The 21,672-nt window shown below is 44.8% G+C and overlaps 1 protein-coding gene across 1 annotated transcript in view; it reads right to left on the reverse strand.

The window, feature by feature from the left end:
- The window catches only part of LOC8043491 (allatostatins-like), a 228,142-nt gene extending 207,479 nt beyond the window's left edge, over positions 1-20,663 (reverse strand). Inside the window, exon 1 of the mRNA XM_029993129.3 lies at positions 20,388-20,663. Within this exon, the coding sequence (XP_029848989.1) occupies positions 20,388-20,398 (11 nt within the window). The 5' untranslated portion in view covers positions 20,399-20,663. The remainder of the gene's footprint in view (positions 1-20,387) is intronic.
- Positions 20,664-21,672: the final 1,009 nt, after the last annotated feature.

The raw sequence follows: 21,672 nt of genomic DNA on the forward strand, positions 1-21,672 counted from the left end.
AATTTGCGTTCTCTTTTTATACAAACGGTAGTGCTCCGTAGCTTTTGGAAAAATGAGTTTAAAACACCATTTCAGTCTCCCCGAATACTTCGTCGCGTTCCTCGTTTTGTAGTGCCAGTTTGTTCGACCAGGTACGGTAAATGCACTCGGGATTACTACGTTCCATGTTTGTTCAACGCCCTCCCTGACACTTTCATTGCCATTACATCACTGAAACAACTGAAGAAAGAACTCAAGCGCACCAACTTTGATTTCATCTAGCATCTCTTTGCTGTGACTGCAAGCTCCGAGCTTGAACTGTAATTAGCTAAGTTAATTTTACTTAGTTTCGCCTTTTGTTTATTTTTTTTTCCTTTTACTTTGTTTTGGCTTAACACTTTTCGCGTTTTTTTTTTTTCTAAGTGCTTTTTTCTTTTTCTTCCGTGTTTTCTTTTTTTTTAACGCTTTTCGCTTTTTTTTTCTTCTTCTTCATGCTTTTTTTTGTGTTTTATAGTTCGACTTTCTGTCTTACATTGTGGAATCATGATAATCGTCTTTTGAATTTTTTTATGGGCGTCATCATACAAGCCCTCTGCAGGCTTTGATATGCCCGTATCTAGTACATGAATTCCAATTTGTGTGAAATAAATATATTATTATTATTATTATTATTATTATTAACATAACAATTTTCGGACATGGTTCTGTAATATGGTGCCAAAAAGTTTATTCAGTTTTGAAAGGAATGTTTAAGAGTATTGCCAATGGTCCATCGGCAGAAACCGAAGAAGGAAAACTAAAAGCTTTAGGTTTGCCGCTCTTCAATGCTTTATTGGTTAAGACTGTTGTACTGAAATATTTTTGGAACGATGACTATAAAGAACCCAATATAGTATCTAGATCACTTCGCCGGACCGAACGTTACAAAGTGCCTTCTGTCACCACGAATTATGGAAAAAGAGTTCGCAATTACTATGTACCTTCAATCTTCAATGACCTGCCGGAAAACATATATGGTGTGGACTCTCTAAAAAAACTCAAACAAGTGCTCCAAGATTTCAATGGAACAACATAACTATGCGTGAGTGTGTGCGCGTGTGTGTTTTTTTTTACATGATTATTTATTGCATCACAGTGTATTTATTGATACTATGTGCATGACATTTTTCATCATATTTATTGCATTACTGTGCAGATGCTGCATGGTGAGCTTGACACTGTTTGTGTTTGGGGGATATTGTGATTATGACCAGTAGGGTGCTGTCCCACAAGCCTTTACTGGCTTTGACAGACCCGTGCCTCAACTTGAGAAATTATCCGCACAAATAAATATATTATTATTATATTATTATTATTATTTGTTCTGTTCTCGGCCCCCTTCTGTTTTCAGTTTTTGTGATGTTTCGGCTGTGATCCGTCACTCGTCCTTCCTACAATATGCAGATGACATAAAGATGTTTATGGAGGTACGAGACGAACACGACTGTTTTTTGTTACAAAAATATGTATATGCTTTCGAAATTTGGTGCAATCAGAATGCTCTAAAACTAAATAGTTCTAAAACTAAAGTCATGTCCTACACTCGAAACACACATAATATTATATTCTCTTATGACATTCAGTCAGTTCTCTTGGCACGTGTGAATGAAATCAAAAACCTCGGAGTTGTATTTATTAGTACATTACGCTTTTCGAGTCATGCTAACCACATTGTGAGCTCAGCTTTACGCACACTTGGTATTACGTTCCGCATTACTAAAGAGTTTAATAACCCTAGCGCTTTTGTCATACTGTACAGTGCTTTATGTCGACCACACGTCGAGTATGCCTCTGTTGTATGAAATGGAATCTGCGCGACAAACTCGGCTAGGATCGAACGTGTTCAGAATAAGTTTTCATGTATCTACATTCATCGTTTCTCGTCGTGCAATGCGTCTACCTCGAACGATGATCTAGCAGCCCCAGTCCAACATACTTGGCATTACCCTCCCTGCGGCGTAGGAGAGAACATGACGATATCCTATTTCTGTACAAACTTATTCATGGAATCACTCACTGCACATCATTGATTTCAAATGTACGTTTGAAAATTCCCGTAGAAACTACTCGGCGAAATGCATCCTTCAACAATGCTCGCATAACTATTTTTCACAACCCCGTGTCAAGAATTGGGCACACCTACAATTCCTTTTTTTTTACAGACACTATTTATATGTTTAGCAATAACACACCGGAGTTGATCAGAGCGCTAAAGGTCCTCACCTAAATTTTGCTTACCACTAGTGTTATGTTTTTCATGTTTCCTAAGTGCAACAGTACCAAGACCGCAATGTTGTTCCTTGGCACTTCAATAAAAACATTGATTGATTGACTATTATTATCATTATCATTATTATTATCTGTTTAAAAAAACTTCGTGATTTTACTCTTGTTTCATGCTTTTCTATAGTTCGACGTTCTGTCTTACATTGTGGAATCTCAATAACGGTCTTTTTAAATTTTTATGGGCGTCATCATACAAGCCCGCTGCAGGCTTTGATATGCCCGTATTTAGTGCTTGAATTCCAATATGTGTGAAAATAAAATGTATTATTAATATTAATATTATTATTATCGTTATGTTCCCGTCAGTGGCCACTGCCTTGTTTCCTTTATGCTCTGTTCACCCACAGAATCTCCTAAAAAATTTAATTGAGATTATTGGAAATTTAGTACAAAACTTTTAGAAGATTATTTTTAACAAAAAAGGGTTCGGCAAAGTCTTGAATATCTCGCAAGCAGAAAAGTAGGAGGCTTCGGAGAAAAATGGGACTTACTTAAAAAAAGAGTTACACATAAGAGCACTTGAACGGACCACTATATTGAAACACGAATAAAAGAAGAAAGAAGAGAATTAAGCTTGCCAATACAAAGGTCGCTGCAAGAACATTGTCGTACGCCCGGAATTTTCGCTGAGGACATAATCAGTTTGAGAAACTTAAGGCTCTCGATACTGAGCTGTACAAAGGGGACATGGTGGTAGCGCGATTAAAGCGGCTATCAATTGGTGAAATTTCAAAGAAACGAGCCCTCGGTATAGAAAAGACGTACGCCAGTAAGAATGGGATAAGCGAAATTTTATACCATAGCTATAACCAGCGATAGAGAAATGATTAAATGGGCGTTTGTATACTACTATGAGGAGCTTTTTTTTGTTTTTAAAGCGCAGCTCTTAGGCGCCCGTTTCCGGCTTGAGCGGCGTCGGCGTCGCCGTCGGCGTAACAGCGCGTTGCATTAGGGGACGCGTGACGTAACTGATGACGTCATCAGTGACGTCATCGGCATCGTCACGTCACTGATGACGTCATCGGCATCGTCATTGTCACTGATGACGTCATTGACATCATCACCATCGTCATTGATGACGTCATCGGTGACGTCACTGATGACGTCATCGGCATCAGCATTGTCATCGTCATCGTCCCTGACGACGTCATCGGAAACGGCATTGTTGACGTCATCAGTGACGTGACTAATGGCGTCATCGGCATTGTCATCGTCTCTGATGACGTCATCAGTGACGTTACTGGTGACGTCACTGCCATGCGCATCGTCATCGTCACTGATGACGTCATCGGGATCGGCATCGTCATCGTCATTGATGACGTAATCAGTGACGTCACTGATGACGTCATCGTCACATGGCCTCATAGGGGTCACGTGACCCCCGTGAGGTCACGTGACCCTCGTGACGCGACGGCGACGCCGCACGGAGGGAGCAGCAGCAGACAGAATGAGGAGGTGAGGAGGAGGGAGGAGGGATATACCTTCCCCTCCTCCTCCTCAAGAGCTGCGCTCTAATCCGGCGTTACAGGGAGTTGTACACGGCTTTTATCTTTTTCGTGCCCTTAATAAAGACGTTTTCTTGACTAATTTTCTGTCGTTAATGCCGGAACTAGAGGACAACGCGAGGAAAATATAAGAACAACCAATATAATGTTGACAACAATTGAAAGAGCGATTGAAAATTTAAAAATCAGAAAATCGCCCGGTACGTATAGATTAGGAGTGTTCTACAAGGCTTTCAAAGACCAAATTTCACCTTTTTTGCGTGGAGTGTTCAAGGAGGCGCACGATTTGAATATTTTGCCTCCATTATTTTTGTTTACGCACAAGATTTTTATTCCGTAAAGTGATGATCGCGAAAAACTGCGTCTAAAGTGTTCTTATCGTCCCATAACTTTGATGAACAATGCAATATTTCGCTAAAAATTCTAGCTGCCTGGTTACGAAGTGTAATATACATTATTGTCGGCCCACACCAGACGTAACAAGTATTGTTATGAACATTGATGCTGCACGTAGCATTTTAAACTGCTGTGATAGTTGGGACCGTAAGGTGGCACTGTTACAAGTCGATCTACATAAAAGTGTTGATCGCGTATCCCACGAAATCTTTTTTTCTAACTTAAAGCATTTGAATCGGGGTTCCGTTTTATGTAATAGTGTGCGGATGACGTACCAAAACTATGCCACCAGCCTTGTTTTCTACAAGCGTGTCAGTCAGCGTGTTAGGCTTTTTGCGAACGTGCAACGGGGTTGTTCAATTTCGCCGTTTTCTTTTTGTATTTACCTTGAACCTTTTTACTTAAGCATTAGCAATAACAGTCATTTACGTGGGATCAGGCTACAAGCTACCGAAGTTAGTATTCTGTCTTACGCAGATGACGAAGTTATTTTTTGTTTTGACGAGGAAAGTGTTCGAAAAGCACTTGAGGTAACCATAAGTTTTTGTGAGCACAAGTGTAGTGCAGTAAACTGGCACAAGTGTGCCGGCTTTGGCACGGTAATTGGCCCTCCGTGCTGACTATGTTTGAAGGCATCGTATGGTCCTTTAGGCCGGTGTGTTATCTCGGAGTGCCTGTGGAGAATTATCGCACCAGCGACTAGCCCTGGCACGATAAAACAGAATCTCTCCGTGCGGAGACTCTGAAATTCAGAGAAGGAGTTTTTGGTCTAGTTTCTTGGGTGCAACTCTGTGCAAAACTTTCTTCTCTACAAAGCTGTAATAGATCTTGCAAATTTGGCGCTCTTCATGAATCAATATTCAGCGTATGAATCGGGTATTTCTTGTTTTTATTTGGTGTTAGGCGTGGGGAAGATCAAGTCGATCCGGTGAACTCGTTTTTCGCATTTGTTTATCGGACAGATGGTCAAAAGGTTTCTTTTCTTCGAGACCACAAAGACTCATTTTACGGAGTGTAATTCAGGTGAGCTGCTCAATCTGCTGCCCGAGCTTATAGTAGCGACAAGCGATGAAATCGGCTCTGGCGTTCAGGATTATTGAATGGAAGTTGCCGGGGCCTATCGGTTTTTGGCAACATGTTTTTTCATTAGAGCAGTGGTTCTCATATAGTGGTCCGCGGACCCTTTGGGGTCCGCAAGGCATTCTAGGTGTCCGCGAATCCCAGCCACATCGGTCAAGCCCGGCAAATGAGCTGTGCTTAAGACTCTGTGTGTTGTGCTGACCATCTTTTCCACAGTCTCGGGAGTTTGTCTTAAAATAAAAGTTGCTTTTTCGCAGACTGAGAGGAAAAGTTTCAGATTTCGGGTGAGTTTTCTCGTGTATATGTCAATAATGCAAACATATTTCACACTAACCCTTAGTTATATACAGGTATTAAATTACTATCATAATTAACCTATACCTTTCCTTCCCCTCACGAAGAACGAAGTCCTCCATCATCTCCGCCGATCCACAAGGGGTTCGCGAAATGTTAATGCTTGAGAATCACTGCATTTGTGTATTTGTCTGGCGTTTTATGCAAGCGGTTGTCGAAAGACCGGATTGAGTTGCTTTTTCCACGCCCTTGTAGCGATCGCTGTAGAACGCAGGCACAGAGCAGGAGGTGCTAAATCGAGTCTAGAAAATGGTAATTCCCGCGTGCAGTAAAACATTTTTCTACAAGTTACCTAGCCAATCTCTCCATGTAAAAGCTCTGTTAGTTGAAAAGGGCATACCAGTAGCATGGTCAGAAAACTTAATTTTGAAGGAAGTGAGAAACCATTGAACATGTGTTCCTGGACTTCTAAGACGCAGTTTTTTTTTTGTTTTTTTTTTGGAGGGGGGGGGGGACGTCTTTCAAAGTACTGTAAAAAAGATATTCCATTAACGTCAGATGGCATTCGGTTCTTGTCTGTAGAAGAAGGTACTGTACCTTCGGATATGTTCATGCTCATGAGACTGCACAGTATATGGCGATGCCATATGGCGGTATGTAATGCTGATATCCATGTGCGGCCGGTGTATAAGTATTTTGTAGAACACATGAGTTTCCTTAAAGAGCTGTACAGGGCGCAGCAGCCTCAACCCGGGTGGCTGCCACTTCTGGGGGACTTGCCCTCCATCAAAAAGATTTTTAGCTCTGACATCAGCCAGGAAGGCTGACGGTTTTTCCCTTTTAGTCAGTGTGAAAGGGTTTTTCCCTTTTACCAGTGACAAACAGGCAATAAATAAAATAAATAAAAAATGAAATGTAGCTCAGTGGAAAGGCGTTCGCTTCACACGCAGAGGACCCAGGTTCGATCCAGAATGTAGAGATACTGTTTTTTCTTCGTCAAACATTTCGCGATATTTACACGTTCTTTTTATACAGTTATCACTGAAAAAAAAAACAAAAAAAACAACGTTGTTGACGAGACATCGCTGAACTAAATGGTATGGCACTCCTTTTTTCACACCTGCGAACTCAATCTAGTCACTTGCCACGAAATGCAAGGAGCATATAAATCGAGTAGCATCCGCTTTCCGAGTTGCCTGTAGCTGTTCTGTAAAAATTGCAGCCAGCCATTGGTCCCGATCCTGTTGATATTTCGGAAACTTGTGCAGACTCTTCCGCACAATGCCACTCTCGAGTGCACAACCTGTGAGGCAGCTCTTCACGCTACATCTTGGGGACATCCTTTTCGGGGTCGATCACGGTCATTCACTGCGGGTACACTGCTTATTTCCAACTCTTCAATGTACAAAACAACTCATTTTGATTAAACTTCAGGAAGAAAACGAGAAAGGACGGACAACCAAACACAAACTTCTATATGGAAGTTTGTGCTCGGTTGTCCGTCCTTTCTCGTTTTCTTCCTCAAGTTCAATTATCCATACCAGCCCGCTCGTGCTGTCCTAACTCATCTTGAAGTACAGAACGGCGAGTGAAACAAAGAACGGTAAATCAATCGAACGGCAAACGGTTCCCGCAACACTGTCGACGAAACACAAACCGAAAGGGGAAAAATAAAGCAGTCGGATGTAGCCACGTGACTTCCGGCACACTCTCTGCTCTATATTTCTCCGACCTCCGTGCGCAGGTTTCGGTTTTGGTTTCGAGCAGTTGCGTTTCCTGGCTTTATTAGAAATACACGCGAGTCTGTACGAAAATATCAATTGGGTAGTCTTCTTACACCATACAAAATCGCCTCAAAAAAAGAAAAAAAAATTTTGGGGGGTGTGTTAGTGTTTGTTTAAGACTGCTACGTGCAGGAATACAGAAGCATTGCTACATTCAGTGCATCCCTACAAGCAGCGTGCCACCTCTTCCTTTTTCACATGGGGCTCCGGCGGCAACATCACGCTCTCCCACTACGTAGGCGCGGCACCCCCGCTAGCTTTGCGGCTTCCGTGACAATGCATCTCTGTTGCTGTGCTTTTGGCCAATAGGACTTTAGATCCCATTTCGCTCAGCCAATGGGAGCTTAGGTGCCGTTGTTCGCTGTTACAGACGGAATTTAGGTGCCGTATTTTCTGCTTGAATCAACGCCCGCTTCTCTCCACCGGAGAGTTAATGCTTTCACATCAAAACTGCTTTTTACGCAACTTGAGCGTCAGAGTACAAATGGCGTGGCCTGTGCCTATCTAACCTAATTTTGCACGCCCAGCTCGCACAGTCTTCAGAGTTCAGTGCTCGTGTCATCCGCTTGGTATAGGAAGCATTCACTCGCTGCCATAGCTGTGTACGCGACTGCCGAGCTCGTTCACGACGGCCAGCTTCCATGGCTCTTTTACAACGTGCATTCTGCACCTTCAAGATTACCGGTCTTAACAGCCTAGTAAAGTCAGCTCGTTCTGAGTATGCACTCTAAACATCGCCCTAAAATATAGCGTCCAGTGAATTCCTCCCACGGGCAATGCCAGCTCAAAAATGACAGGGCGTGGCTTGTCGTGTTCACGATTAGGTCTTCATGATTCGTCCTACGGCCCCTACCAGCAAATACAGCACTTCCATTGGCTGGGGAACGATAACAAAGGTTACAGACGACGTCATGCATTAAAGAGGTTTCAGTGACTACGTCCTTTGATAAAGGAAGCCGTCTACTTCCGCACAAAACACTCGTGCGAGCCAATCTCTGCAGTCTATCAAGGGAGGCGGTCGTTTGAGAAAGATAAAAATATGCCTAAACCCTAAAAAATAACACAAAGAATTGTGCCGTTGCCCAAGGTAAAATTGCTTACTCGGTGTCACAAAGCAGATTGGATTCTGAAACACTGAAATGAAAATATTTTTATTTTGAAAAAAAAGCTTATTTGGAACACTTATTGTTTTTCCAGCGAAAAAAAAATCGATGTTTTTGCGCAATATTTGCACAGTTAGAATCAATTTAGGTGGAGGTAGCCCACTTCCCGCCAGAAACGTTGTTGACTACGTTCTATTTCTCGGCTCTCATCGATTTGAGAGACGATTTTCGTGCTAGCTGTTCGTTGTAAAATTGTTTCTCCGTGCCCTGGTCGACTTTCACTCGACATATTTTCATGCTCGACCGGCAATCTATCCACCCTTCAAAATATGTCCTCACATTCTACAAAATTACTTTAAAAAAAAGCGTATGCGGGCTAGAGATATTCCGAAAACGAAAAAATACCCACTTCTCTATGAACTGTACAGCTTTTTAACCGTCTGTTTTTGTCTGTAGGCTGTTTGCAGACTTAGTGGATAGACATTGAATGGAAATTGTATATAAATTGTTGAGAAAACAAGTAGAGATCTGAACAGCGTTTCCATTTCCTTTCCTATGACAAAAGATCACGTTTTTTGCGAAAAAAAGTACTTCTGAATATGAATTTTAGGTTTCCTCACGATACATCCATAGAAGCATGCACTCGCCACTTGCAGTGTACAGATACGCAAATGTCACAAATAAACACGCCACGGAGCATTCATAACAGTAGTGTCGTCTGCTCCACCGGTATTGTGGAGGAGATAGAACAGCCACGCCTCTAGCGGCGCGCTTCCGGTGCGGGGACAACAAACCGAATTTTCTTTTTAGAACAGCGATATCGAAGATGACGATTCTAAGGGCGCTCCTCGTGCGACCAAAGCACTGGTCAGAGCGAAGCGCTCCTGTTTAGACCGGGCATGATAAGGTTCAATTTTTTTTTGATGTGTTAGTAAACACCAGGCTGTGGGGATAAGAAGCCCGAAAAAGCGCCCCCTATAGTTTAGTCTTCTGCTTAATGTATACCCTTCACTTGAGAGGTAACCACTTAAACGAGGACAATAGCAGAAGATAAAATGTGCAAGTATGATGCCTATTTTTCCCACATAATTTATACAAAATATGGCTTATAAAATAGCGTGATTTGCATCGCAAACTATAAAGCATTTCAGGAGGTGATAGTTATTTAACAATCAAAAAGCATAGACTCAGCAAGGAAGCTCCAAGGGGGTCTGATGTCGCTTATCCACACTTCATCTTATTTTCTCAATTGTAGTTTATAGAAATTGTAGAAACATATGGTGACAAAATGTCTACTCAGACGTCTGTACACTATGGAGTTCACTTGAACGAAAGTATTTCGAAAGTCCATTGAAAATTGTCGATACGATGTGACTTGATAGGAAGTTGAAGGAGTCTTTAAAATATGGGTAAGATTTCTATAGACTGCCTCGAATATATTTTCGTAAGGGTTGATAGAGTCATTACGGTTCTTAATAATATCACAATATCGTCGTTTCCGCTGTGACTTCAAACGATAACAAACATGGGTGCCGGCGTTTCCTGTAAGCGTTTTCGTGCACCACGAAGCTTGTTCAGCTTGCCTGTTTTTATTATTGGGGGTCGTTTTATGATCACTGATGTGTTTCTAAGAAGATATCCTCAACCGACGTAGTTTGCAGCAAACAACTGTCGCAAGTATACGCGCCTTGAGAAGCGTTATGCGGGTGATTATGTTTGTAGCGGGACTGGCTTAAGCCTAGGGTCTCACATCAACTATTTTGCTTGATCTGCATGGTTTGATTAGTTCGTTTGCGCGTGATGCTGAATGAAGATGTTGGTCCTCGCAAAGCGGCCCCTCTGCTTTCTCGTTCGCGCAACCGTCGTGATTGCGGCCATGGTTGCAATGCCGCGGAGGTACCAATATAAATAAGAATTCCCGGGCTATTTGTCTGGAGGCAATCGGGCACAAGCCTCGCAGGCAGGCAGCTCTCAAGTTTTTCAGCGCACCTGGCCTGCCAAAGCTAAAAGTATTAGGTCGCGTTTTGATTGCGCGTCATGGCGCTCACCTACCTTGTTCGCAGATGTCGATCGGAAAAAAAATGAAAAAGAGAGAATTAAATATTTAATTTGTTGATTTAGATTTTTTAGTATTCTCGGTCATTTTTTACTGCACATCGACAGAGGCTGACAGGCACTTCTATTGAACAGCGACTTGTGCATGCTGAAATTCTGGAACCCCGCTTTCCGGTCGCGTTTTGTGAGTGTTGCAGCCGTTTTTAGACGGGGGCGGGAAACCGGATCGGCGCAGGCGATAGCGGACGAGGACGTCCGTTATCGTCCGTTATCGACGTCCGTTATCGATACGGCCATGAAACGGACGCCAACGTCCGTTTTATGGCCGTATCCTACGGGTGTTGCAGACGACGGTAAGTGATGTTGGAATAGCAGACGGTGCCGGAGGTTGCCGCCCGTCTGCTCGCAGGACCAGCAGGCTGCTTCTACGCACCGGACGTCGCGACAAAGAGACACTAGGCTTGCGAGTGTGTTCAGCTGAGCAGCCAAGCCAATCCAGTAGTGACGAGTGAGGCCACTCATCTGTGGGTGGGGCTTATAGCGGGCCGTGGCCTCCTCTTAAATTGCGTCTACCGGGGTAAAAATTGCGTCGCATTCTTTTTTTGTGAAAAAAGAGATACTTGTCTAACTAGGCCCTTTAATTGTTTTAATATTTTTTTCCTATTTCAATTTTTCCTTAAGCCTAGACGTAAAAGGACAGTGCCCCGTCCACGTCAAGAGGGGTAAAGACAGGATCCGACCGTGGCAAATACTAAGCGCCGACATCGGCGGTCCCGAGTGAAGCAACAAGCAAGAGAGAGACAAAAGAGCGGAGAAAGACTTCGGACGAAAGGATAGGCGTGTTAGGTTTGCCGCGACGGGTTGAAGTTTGAGTACTTGACAACTTGATTTTTTTTTAAACAATGCACGATTCCGGTGTATTCAAGCAAAGTGAGCTAGAAAACAACAAGGTATGCCTTAAGAGTAATTTTTTGCTGCTTTCTGCATATTAAGGCGTCGCCAGAGATATGGGCGCATCGAAACCATCAAGCGGGACCACCGACGTCTGCGTGTATGCCCCGCCGTTCCTATGCGGCGCCAATGCATGGGACCTATTCTCCCATATTATTTCATTAACTCTACCGCCTTCTCGGTAGCCGAGCTCTCTCCGGAGATAATTGGCTCGGCCAAGTTCTTAGTAAGAAATAGGACACTCTAGAATTTTTGAAGTGCAATGGAAAAACCTCTCCTTGGTATAACAGACAAATCTCTACGTAGAACATGCTTTGTCTCGTCGGGGGGTGTCAAGAAATTTACGAAGACGAAAGGTGAAGCCACCGATTAACTCGAGGCTGATTGGCTGAGTCAGGTGATGACGTCAAATCTCTTATTTAGGACACCACCATCATTTTGAGCGAGGGGGGATGTCACCGCAGTGAAAAAGCTTTTGCGTCAGGCGAGATTCGAACCCTGGCTATATAGATTATTATGCGAGTGCCTTTCGAGCATGACTGAACCCATTTTTTTTTTCATATCACGACACATCGCTGTGAGTGGAGGACATATTTGGCGGGAAAGTACTGTCTGGCCTCCGCTCTGCGTCCGGCGTGCAGCTTCTTAAACCCCGTCATCCGTTTTAATGCGTTAGATTTAGAACGCTCGTTTTCACGAAAACCCACAGGTGTCAATACTTGCGTCCGTTTGTCAGCTCCATGCATGACTTCGCGAGGAGAGTGAATGGTGAGGAGGTACCGCGTCGGCGGCGGGGAGAGAGGAAGAGGGTGACGCGAGCTGACGCCAGCGCTTCTAACCAATACGAGCGCCGCACAGCTGGCGCGGAGCCAGAAAACGAGCAGGTGCCGCACTGCTTTCGGACGCGGCCCAGCTCAGTTGCCGCTCCGGCGATGGATGTGGTTCATTCCACGCGTGACATGGCTGACCGTATCCAAGAGCGACGACGGAAGAAAGCCGAGGCCACGCGTCGGCGATGTCAGGCCGAGACAGAGGAAGAGCGCAGGTGTCGTTTGGCCGCTGCCACAGAGGCAAGCGACGGAAACGTGCAGCCGAAAGGGAAGTGGAAAGTCATTAATGAACGAAAGGGAAACGTTGATAAACGATTGGCAAGGGGCCTCTACGAACGGAGAGGTATAAAAAGGGGGGTTAAAACGAACATTTGCTAACATCCTTCCATCAGGTTAATCCCATCGTTAAAACCCAGGTTAGCGCCGGTATCCCCATTCTGAGAATTGCTATGAGTATACATGTCACGCTCTAAGCCAGTCACTAAACTAACCAAAGAAGAGCGCCGAGAGCGTAGAAGACATACGTTTTACCAGCAACGCAATTGCCCAGCAATTTTCTGCGCATTATTTTTCTCGTTGTAAATAAAATAATAGTTTTTCTCGGCCCCGGCAACCTGTTTATTTATATAGTGGACATTGTTTTCGCAATCCACGCCTGTCATTGGCAGTCGTTTACACAAAATGATAAAAAAAAATCTTGTAACAATGTACATCTAAAGTTTCTGCGGGCAGCGCATTTCGTCTTCCGGTTTAGCTTGCCGAGTGTCTCAAAAAACGCTTAATTCACGAGCAGCGAACTGCACCGGTCCTCTTCTTGTGCCCGGTTGAGAATAAATAGAAAGACAAAGAGATTGGGATGTCTGACAGACCGCGTTTCTCAGACTTCCAAATCTTAAGGTACCATTTATGCTACAAACGGACGCCTGCGAATATAACATAGTGGCCGTGCTATTACAAAAACATAATGGGGCATTACTTCATATTGCATTTGCTTGCCATACTAACTGGGGCCGGAAGCAATTATACTATAACGGAGAAGGAGTGCCTGGCAATAATGTTTGATTGAGAAAGTTTGATGCGTACCTTGATGGGGCTACTTTCACTATCCAAACTGATCATCAAGCATTAACTTGGTTGAAATGTGTTAAAAAGGCCGCAGGATGTCTTGCTCGTTGGACCCTCATGCTGGAGGGATACAATTTCTCGATTGAGTATCGACCCGGCAAATCAAATATAGCGGCTGATGCCTTTTCCTGAGCTCTCCTTCACCCCCAACAAGCAGAACAAGGGAGCTTGTCGCCGTCACGAATGTGGAATTTTCGTGGGATAAAATTGTAAACAGATGAGTCCTGCTCGAGGTCCAGCCAACAGGCGATCTCTGCCGTCGAATATCGACCCGATTATAGCACATCAACTTCACGGCAACAAAACATCGCGGAAGGCCTGGTAGACATATCTGTGCACAGTGGCGATGGTATCTTACTTCGATATATACCATACGCAGATGAAGCTGACCCGACAACCTAGATGTTTCGCGTGGTGGTGCCCAAATTGTTGCGACAATACTTTATGCGTTACTTTCACGACAGCGTTCTGGCAGGTCACAGCGATGGAAATAGAACATACCGCAAACGTTGCGGTATTGCAACCTGGCCTAAAATAAACCGTGTGTTGTGCGCGCGGTTGTCTTCAGTGCCAAACGGCAATATCATGGGGCGGGAAGCCCCTTGGTCTGTTGCAATCGCTTCAGGGCAATTAAACTGGGAGATTGTTGCATGTAATAAAAGGGGTCCGTTTCCCCGCAGCTCGCAAGGCAACAGGTACCTCCTGGTCGTCACCGACCACCTCTTCAAATGGGTCGACCTCAGTTCCCTGCGTTAACTCATATCTAAAAAAATCTGCGAAAAGCTCCGGGGAATGTTTTCCCTTTTTGAATATTCTGCTGTGCTTATAACCGATCAAGCAACCTGTAATACAGGCTGCGAGTTTAACAGCTTTTGTGAGGTTCCCGGTATCCGACATCACTCTACCACACGTTACCACCCACAGGCCAAGATCACAAAGAGAGTGAACCGCAACCTTACGGTCATGCTACTCCTTTACACAACCAACCACAAACACTGGGCCGCACATATACCAAAGATGGCTTTTGCTACATGGACGACAGGAAATTGATCTACTGGCTTCACTCCGTTTAGAACTTCGGCCAAGAGCTTAGAATGCCTCTAGAAAATGACTTTTTCAATCCCACTGATACTGGCTCCCGCGCTCGCACTCATCTTTTGCACAACTACTACACAATAATGTCACTGATCCAGTGCGAATGGCAGGGGGGGTATCGAATACTCTCAATCGGAACAGCAGCTACAATATAACAAAGGCCGAAGGGACGTACAATTCTCCATCCGAGCCCAAGTTCTGCCCCGGAACCACCCACTCTGTAACACCGATAACGGGTTCTCGGCTCCGATGCCCAGATGCAGGTTCCATCACCGGGCCTATTAATATAAGCGACTTGCGACCCTTTATTGAACGCGACGAACGTGACGGCTGCTAAATTAAATTAATATCTCTTCGACTTTACTATGCTTTACGCTTCCGCTCAACCGCAGATATGCCCGGAACCAGACATGGGAGACGGTCTGGCCTACCCCCTCCCCCACAGCCCCCACTCCACAAACGGTCCCGTTCCCCTCATGGCTCCACCAACGCACAGCCACCCCAGTACGCCAGGAGGCCGGCTTTCCACCGGACACCCCGGCGACGTACCCAAACCAGCGATGCGGCCACCTGGCGCATAATGTAGCAGAATAGACGTTTTGGATTCACATCCCGGGGACTCTGGGACCATCAGCCCCAGGTGCCTCGCGGACTTATTCGGCCGCCGTCCCGCCGCGGTTTCAGGGCCACACTCTACAAGAACGGTGAGCCCTGTATCTACTCGGACGAGGAGCGAGCGACGCTGTACGCATCTGCAGAGTGTCCCTTATCTCTGTGCGCCGGCAGTCACGAAAAAACCTAGATATCAAGCGCCAATAACGCCATGATGACAACGTGACGGCATCTACCGGGCCTTTGACGTCGGCCAATTTGGTGGCCGCATTTATCGTTGTTTCCCGATCATGCCCCCAAAGACTGCGCACCCCTCCTTCCGACAACATTAACATCGACAACTAGTCACACCCGCCTCCCAGACCATATTTCCACACACACCTTCGGACCTTTCCTGGTTCATTTGGGCTTCTTCGCCGTTCCCCCGGGACCCACGTCGGAGCCTTGGGCGGACTCGGGTCCCCCCGGCCAGCTGTGCTGAGACGCGAGCCCGGGCTCATCGCCGACCCACAAGGGTGACGGGGACAGTTCCGCCGAGGTCAAGCAGTTCGACGGTCGTCTTGTTTCTTTTCACGACTGGTGAACATGCTGAACATTCGAGCGGCACCAGTCCTCGATGGACCTGGCCAACTGCGGTGATATTCGTAAAGACTTGTTTGACTGTTTGTGCGTAAGATTGCGACAGTGAGTGGTTACTGACTTCGGACGAAAAACATATGCTCTACTTGCCGTCTGAAGTGGAAGTGGTGAATCCTCCGTGGCGGAAGCAGTTATTGTAAAAATCTGGATGTCTAAGGCGATCGAGCAGGGCTCTGGCAAAGGAGAGGGCGCAGGATGTCCTGATGAACTACTTTAGCAGTTTTGACGGAGCGATGAACACCGTAGTGATGTGACATAAGCCTTGGATACACGCTTTCTCTCTCTGAGGGGGTGATGTCGGCATAGAAAATAATAAAGATTGTCTTCCGGCGCGCGGGGCTAGCCGGTGCTCGGGGACGCGGGTGGGCAGAACGAGCCTGGACAACATCCAAATCAGTCTTCGCTTCTTGAATACCCTCAGTAGGGTGCTTTCATGTGCGCTTTGCTTAGGGTGGTGGCATCTAGCCATTTTGTCCCACATCTTTATTTTTATTTTTTGTTCAGTAGTGCGTGAAAGAGCGTATTTCAGCACGCGTTAATGGCGCCGACTGTGCTATGGCAACGTTTTGTTTTCGTCGATTTCTTTGTATTTTCCCCGTGAGCGCGTGCTGTCGGCATCGGGTACTACAAGGGCTGGCATCACCCTAAACAGAAGGACATTGAGGCACCCTAGTCCTAGTCCAGTGTACATAATCCTTAAAATACGCAGAGGACGGACGAATAGGGTTCAAATTCCGAACATCTCAAACGCAGCCAGTAAACTTTATAAAGTGTAGTATCTGGGCTTTAGACGTTTTGAGTTTGTACCTTCCTACGTCAGTCGCCTTAGGTTTTTAAACATCTGCAGCATAGACCCTTTCGCTTATCTACTCACTCTTTCTGCAAGCTTTTATGTCGCCGCCTGTGCACAGTAAAAATCAGGAAATTCTAGTTTTTCTGCAGATCACCTTGGAGAAGAAATCGCTGTAATTTACACAGGAAGCTCTACGAATAGCGTAACTAAAAATCTACTTAAAAAAAGATACTGTTGTGGCACTGAGCATGGTAAAACGTCATGGCCAGTGACCCAGCGCATACTGTTTCATAAGATCTAAAAAAATTTTTAAAGATTCGTCCATCGCCAAGCTTCTTAGAAAGATTGCAGTAATCGCCTCACCAAAGTGATTTGTGAAAAAGAGGGTTCTCCATAATGTGTAGAGTGAAGGGCTGTCATGTGCAGCCAGTACTAAGGCAATCTAGCGCATTTTGAAGACAATATAAATATGTGTGAGCTCCGGCCCTCGATTAAAAGAGTCCGAGACAGTCTGAAATGATCATCTGAGCATCTTTGGTATTCTTCGTTTATTTTAGCATGAGTCTACGACAGGTGTATTGAGTGAATATATCCATTAAAGTGGCCGTGAAACCATTTTGGGAGGGAATGTCTCGTATACCAGATTCACACGATCTTAAAGGTACATTTAGCCGAGGGACCTTTATATTGACAAGTGCTGATTGTTGGACAAGTTGGTATGGTACGTTAGAAAACATGATTGCGCTTTGAAGACGGGGACATAGGAAGGACAGACACCACAGAGCGCTAGCGCTCTGTGGTGTCTGTCCTTCCTATGTCTCCGTCTTCAAAGCGCAATCATGTTTTTTAACGGACCTTTATAGCCAGCGGCGAATCAGTTCGCGATCTTCCACGCGCAGCATGCGCTCGCGACTACAAAGAGACCTATGCTAAAGGTTCCTTATGATGGCGGTGTGAACGGGGTATTGCATTGCAAGAGCTTACTTCCACTAGTTTAACCCAAGAATGCCTGCACGTAAAAGTCACTAACAAAGAAACATTCATGTCGAGGTGTAATTATCACAAAAAAGTAACTATTTCCTTCAGTGTCTCCTTCGCACAATTGTATGGCATGGCCACGGAAATTGGAGTGTAGACGTGGTCACGAGTATTACACCTTGGTGTTCCCAGTTGAATTCGACTCGTGATTGGACTCCACGAGCACATGACTTTGGCTAGTGACAATGAAGACCTCGGCGAAGTTTCGTGTTGTTGATTGCGTCCAATTGTCCGGGATTGAAATAGCCGTAATTTAATGTGTCTGGACCTGAGCGGGGGAATCGTTTTGACAACCACAGCACGTGGCTGATATGAACATTGGCGGCCTACAATTGGCACCTGATCACGTGGCCTCTCGTTCTGACTTGGAGTGGAGGAGGCAACTCCAGCTTGTTTTTCTTCGTTTTTGTTTAGGAATGTCACAGCAGAGAAAGAAAATCTAGCGCCTGTTTTGCACGTCATAATTGATAAAAGTCAAGAATTATTTATAAGCCGCATCTGCTACGATTGAAAACAAAAAAAAAATACCTGGATTTTCCCTTGAAACTCGATATAATCAAGCTGAGTGTAGCTCTTCAAGAAGACGCAAAAATGGTTATACCATAATATGACACACGAAAAAGGTAGCAAACATTAAAGCTATAACGGTGATTTAGCCATCCGTCACACAGCGCTTAAATATGATTATAACAAAATGCATCCACAAGGGGAAAAAGCAAACTTTTTTGGATATTTCAGTCTACACCTACCCCAAACATATCCTACGATTGTAGAGTATATTACGTTATTAAGATCGACAAATAAAACATTATGTTTTCTGAAAAGACAAATGTACGTGGCAGTTGTCTGGACTAAACTACGTGGTAATCTACCCTAAGTTGGCGAAGGACTTGCAATTACTTTGATTCCGTATCAAAAATATTTATTCGATAGTTTCGAATCAACACGATACGGGACAACTTGGTTCACACTAAAACCGTGTTCACCGGCAATTGTTATGCAACCGAAAAATGATATCGGTTCAGTGGCGCTCAGTCGCATTTTGTGAGGCTGTCCAGTTCCATCAAATTTAGACCAGCTCATTCGAATTTCGTCAAAATATAACATCCTTCCCCCTTCTCGTCTTTTTTTTTTGTCATGATGGCCCTAAGAAAGTTCACACTCACCTTTTGTAGACCGTATTGCTCATACTTCCTTCATATCTTCTGTACACGACTGGCCGGAATAGGTTGGCTAGATCAACTGACAACTTAAGAAACTCTGGTCGTATTATATTCACGCGTCTTCTTTCGTGCTTCGGTGTTCTTATCAGTTAATGCCACGATTGCATTGACTGCGGGACGACAAAAGGACGCCCACAACTCGCCACGTCATGCGTTTCTTAAATTGTCTTTAACTAAATGTAGGCGATTGCTCAGTGTGTATGGTTAGGCAGGCAGAATTTAGTCAGCCTCAGTGGGCGTCTCGTGTCTTAGCTTGCAGATGAGAAGGTTAGCTAGTGCATCACCACAGCCGGGCTGGAGTGTTCAACATCTACCGCGCAGTAGTGATACAAGACAGCACACCGGTAGGATGCTCATCCAGTTCGAAACGGGCAGGGGTGGGATGGAACACATGATCACTGTGTTTCGCGGTGACATCTCTCACTACAAGCGTTCCGAGCAGCCGTTCATTAACGGGCTCAGCCACCCATCTCCTTGTGACTATTGTGAAATGGAGAACTTGAACCAGAAATCTCAACACCTTCAAGTCACTGCTGCGTGGACTTTAAAACGAGGAATCACCTTTTTAATAATGTTATGTCACTCCCTCGTCAGTAGCGCGTTTCCTATGTGTTTCTTCGGCATTTTGTTCAGATATTTATGCTTAATACAATGTATTGTTAAGTTGTTTTTTTATATCTGTATTGTCTTGAAGTGATCTTATCTCCTCTTAATAGATATTTGTAATCACTATAATGACTTACGCAGTTTATAATGGCCCATCGAGGTCTTTAGAGGTACTAATATAAGTTAAATAGGAAATGCTTTGAGAAAATGAATAAAACATTCGGATACGAATATATTATTACAACGAAAGCGTCAGAATATGAGTCGTGTTCTTTTTAAAACAGCACAAGGCTAACGTGCACTTTTGGGTCGCATTTCTAGAATTGCGAAACTTTCGGTTTGGATAGAAATCTAAAACTTTTTTTTTTTCGCTTAAGCTTTACCTAATTATGAACTGAACATATTTCAATGAAATCCTCTAGCTTCGACAAATCACACGCACTTGCCTCCCTCTGACTTCTATTTTCCCCAATCGCGGCCGTTCCTCTTTGATGCGATATGCTACTATCAAAATCATTAGATAACACAGAAACGTTGAGCTCAAAAGGTTGGATCAGTTGCCGATTTCGATAACTAATATAATCGACTATATACAGCACCAACCAGTTAGACTTATTCATGTGACTGAAAGGGATTATAAAGATCTCCAGGAAAAGATGAATGCAATGAGTTTTAAAAATCTTTCTGAAAAGGCTAACGCTTTCGGCAAGAGGAAATCACGTTGATTCCACCGTCAAGCACTTGGCATGTAATGAGTGTAGATTTAAAACTACTCAGAGAAAAAAGACTTTTCACTTTTATGTATGAATAGCTGGTGTGTCGTTTCGTGTCAGATTAAGTCCAGAAGTAAGACTCCGCAAGAGACACATTTTCACGCAGATGAAAATCGAACGTTCGGTACGTCTATTTGAGATGCCGACGCGCGGTACGCGAGCTCGAAATTCTTTCACTCACCTCATATCCATGCCAAAGAGTGACGTTGTGGGACGAAGCCAATATCGAGAACCGTCAAACTGTCCGGAGAAACTTCGCTCGTCGGCGGTCTTTGGGGTCCCCGTCTGCTCTTCACACCGGGCAGATACGCTCCGAACGCAGCGACAGATTTCGGGTCGGGATTCCGGCCTACGAACGAAAAAATAAACGCACGTTCTCCCCTTTCTTGTTTCTCTAAAAGCGCCGAGTCGAAATCTTCCTCGTAGCCTCGCAGCTCGTCGGGAAAGGCTCTTTGTAGCCAACGTGCGGCTCCCACTCGGCTCTTTATGAGAGCGCGCCATGTGACGTCACGATCCGATCCGACCAATACGAGAGCGACCGCGATTTCCTTCTTTGACTCCGATGTGAGAGAGAGAGAGAAAGGGAGCAAAGGTGGGAGGGTTCGGGAGAGTTGGGAATGAGGGCTCGACTCCATCGAGCAGTACTTTCGGACCTGGGACATCTCTGAAGTGTTGGGAAATTGGGAAAGAAAGAGAAAGGGAGAGGACGGGAAATTTTCGCTTCTTTTGCGGGAGGGATATGCACGTGCAGCCCCCTTTGCGTCGGCCGCGCGCGGCATTGGCATTAGTAAAAGTGGCTGGAGAATGTCTTGTGAGCTTCTAACGTCTGGTGGGGGCCGTGCGTAGCCCCATGGACCGCGGGGGGGGGGGGGGGGGGGATATATATTGGGGAAATATGCGGCATCGTTCAGGGCGCTTTGTCCATCTGGCGTTTGCAGTCGGGCATTTTAATCCTAAAGTGGTTTCCGGGAACTTCTTCGTAACCCTGCTAGGTTTACTCGCGCCGCTTCTTTAATCACTGTTTGAGTTTTTCTTGGCGTATTATGCGCCAGCGCCGCACTAGACATCTGGACTGGGGAATTACGCGAACCGCACGATCTGTAATTCCGGGCATAATCTGGTGTTGCATCGTCAATAAAGGCATTTCCGTTCTTTCAAAACACTGTCTGAAATAATTAGTTGCTCAATAAAATTAGACAAGAGTGCGTGTATTTTCCCAGTTCGTTCTTAAAAAAAGTGTGTCTATATAGCGGGTTGTCCTTGTTTAAAGAGTCAGTATTATCGAGACATGACGGTACTTCCAGATATCTACTCACATTTGCGGATGTGCCATTCTAAAACGTTCCTTATTGAACGCCTACGTGAATCATAAAATCGCGCCCTGCAAACAAAATATTAAAAAACGAATTTGGTACATGAAGAAGGAAACCTTGTAAATGAAATTGAAGTATATTTTTTGACAGTTG

The sequence above is a fragment of the Ixodes scapularis genome, unplaced genomic scaffold, assembly GCF_016920785.2.
Source record: "Ixodes scapularis isolate PalLabHiFi unplaced genomic scaffold, ASM1692078v2 PGA_scaffold7__128_contigs__length_106722199, whole genome shotgun sequence".
NCBI classification, from domain to species: Eukaryota; Metazoa; Arthropoda; class Arachnida; order Ixodida; family Ixodidae; genus Ixodes; species Ixodes scapularis.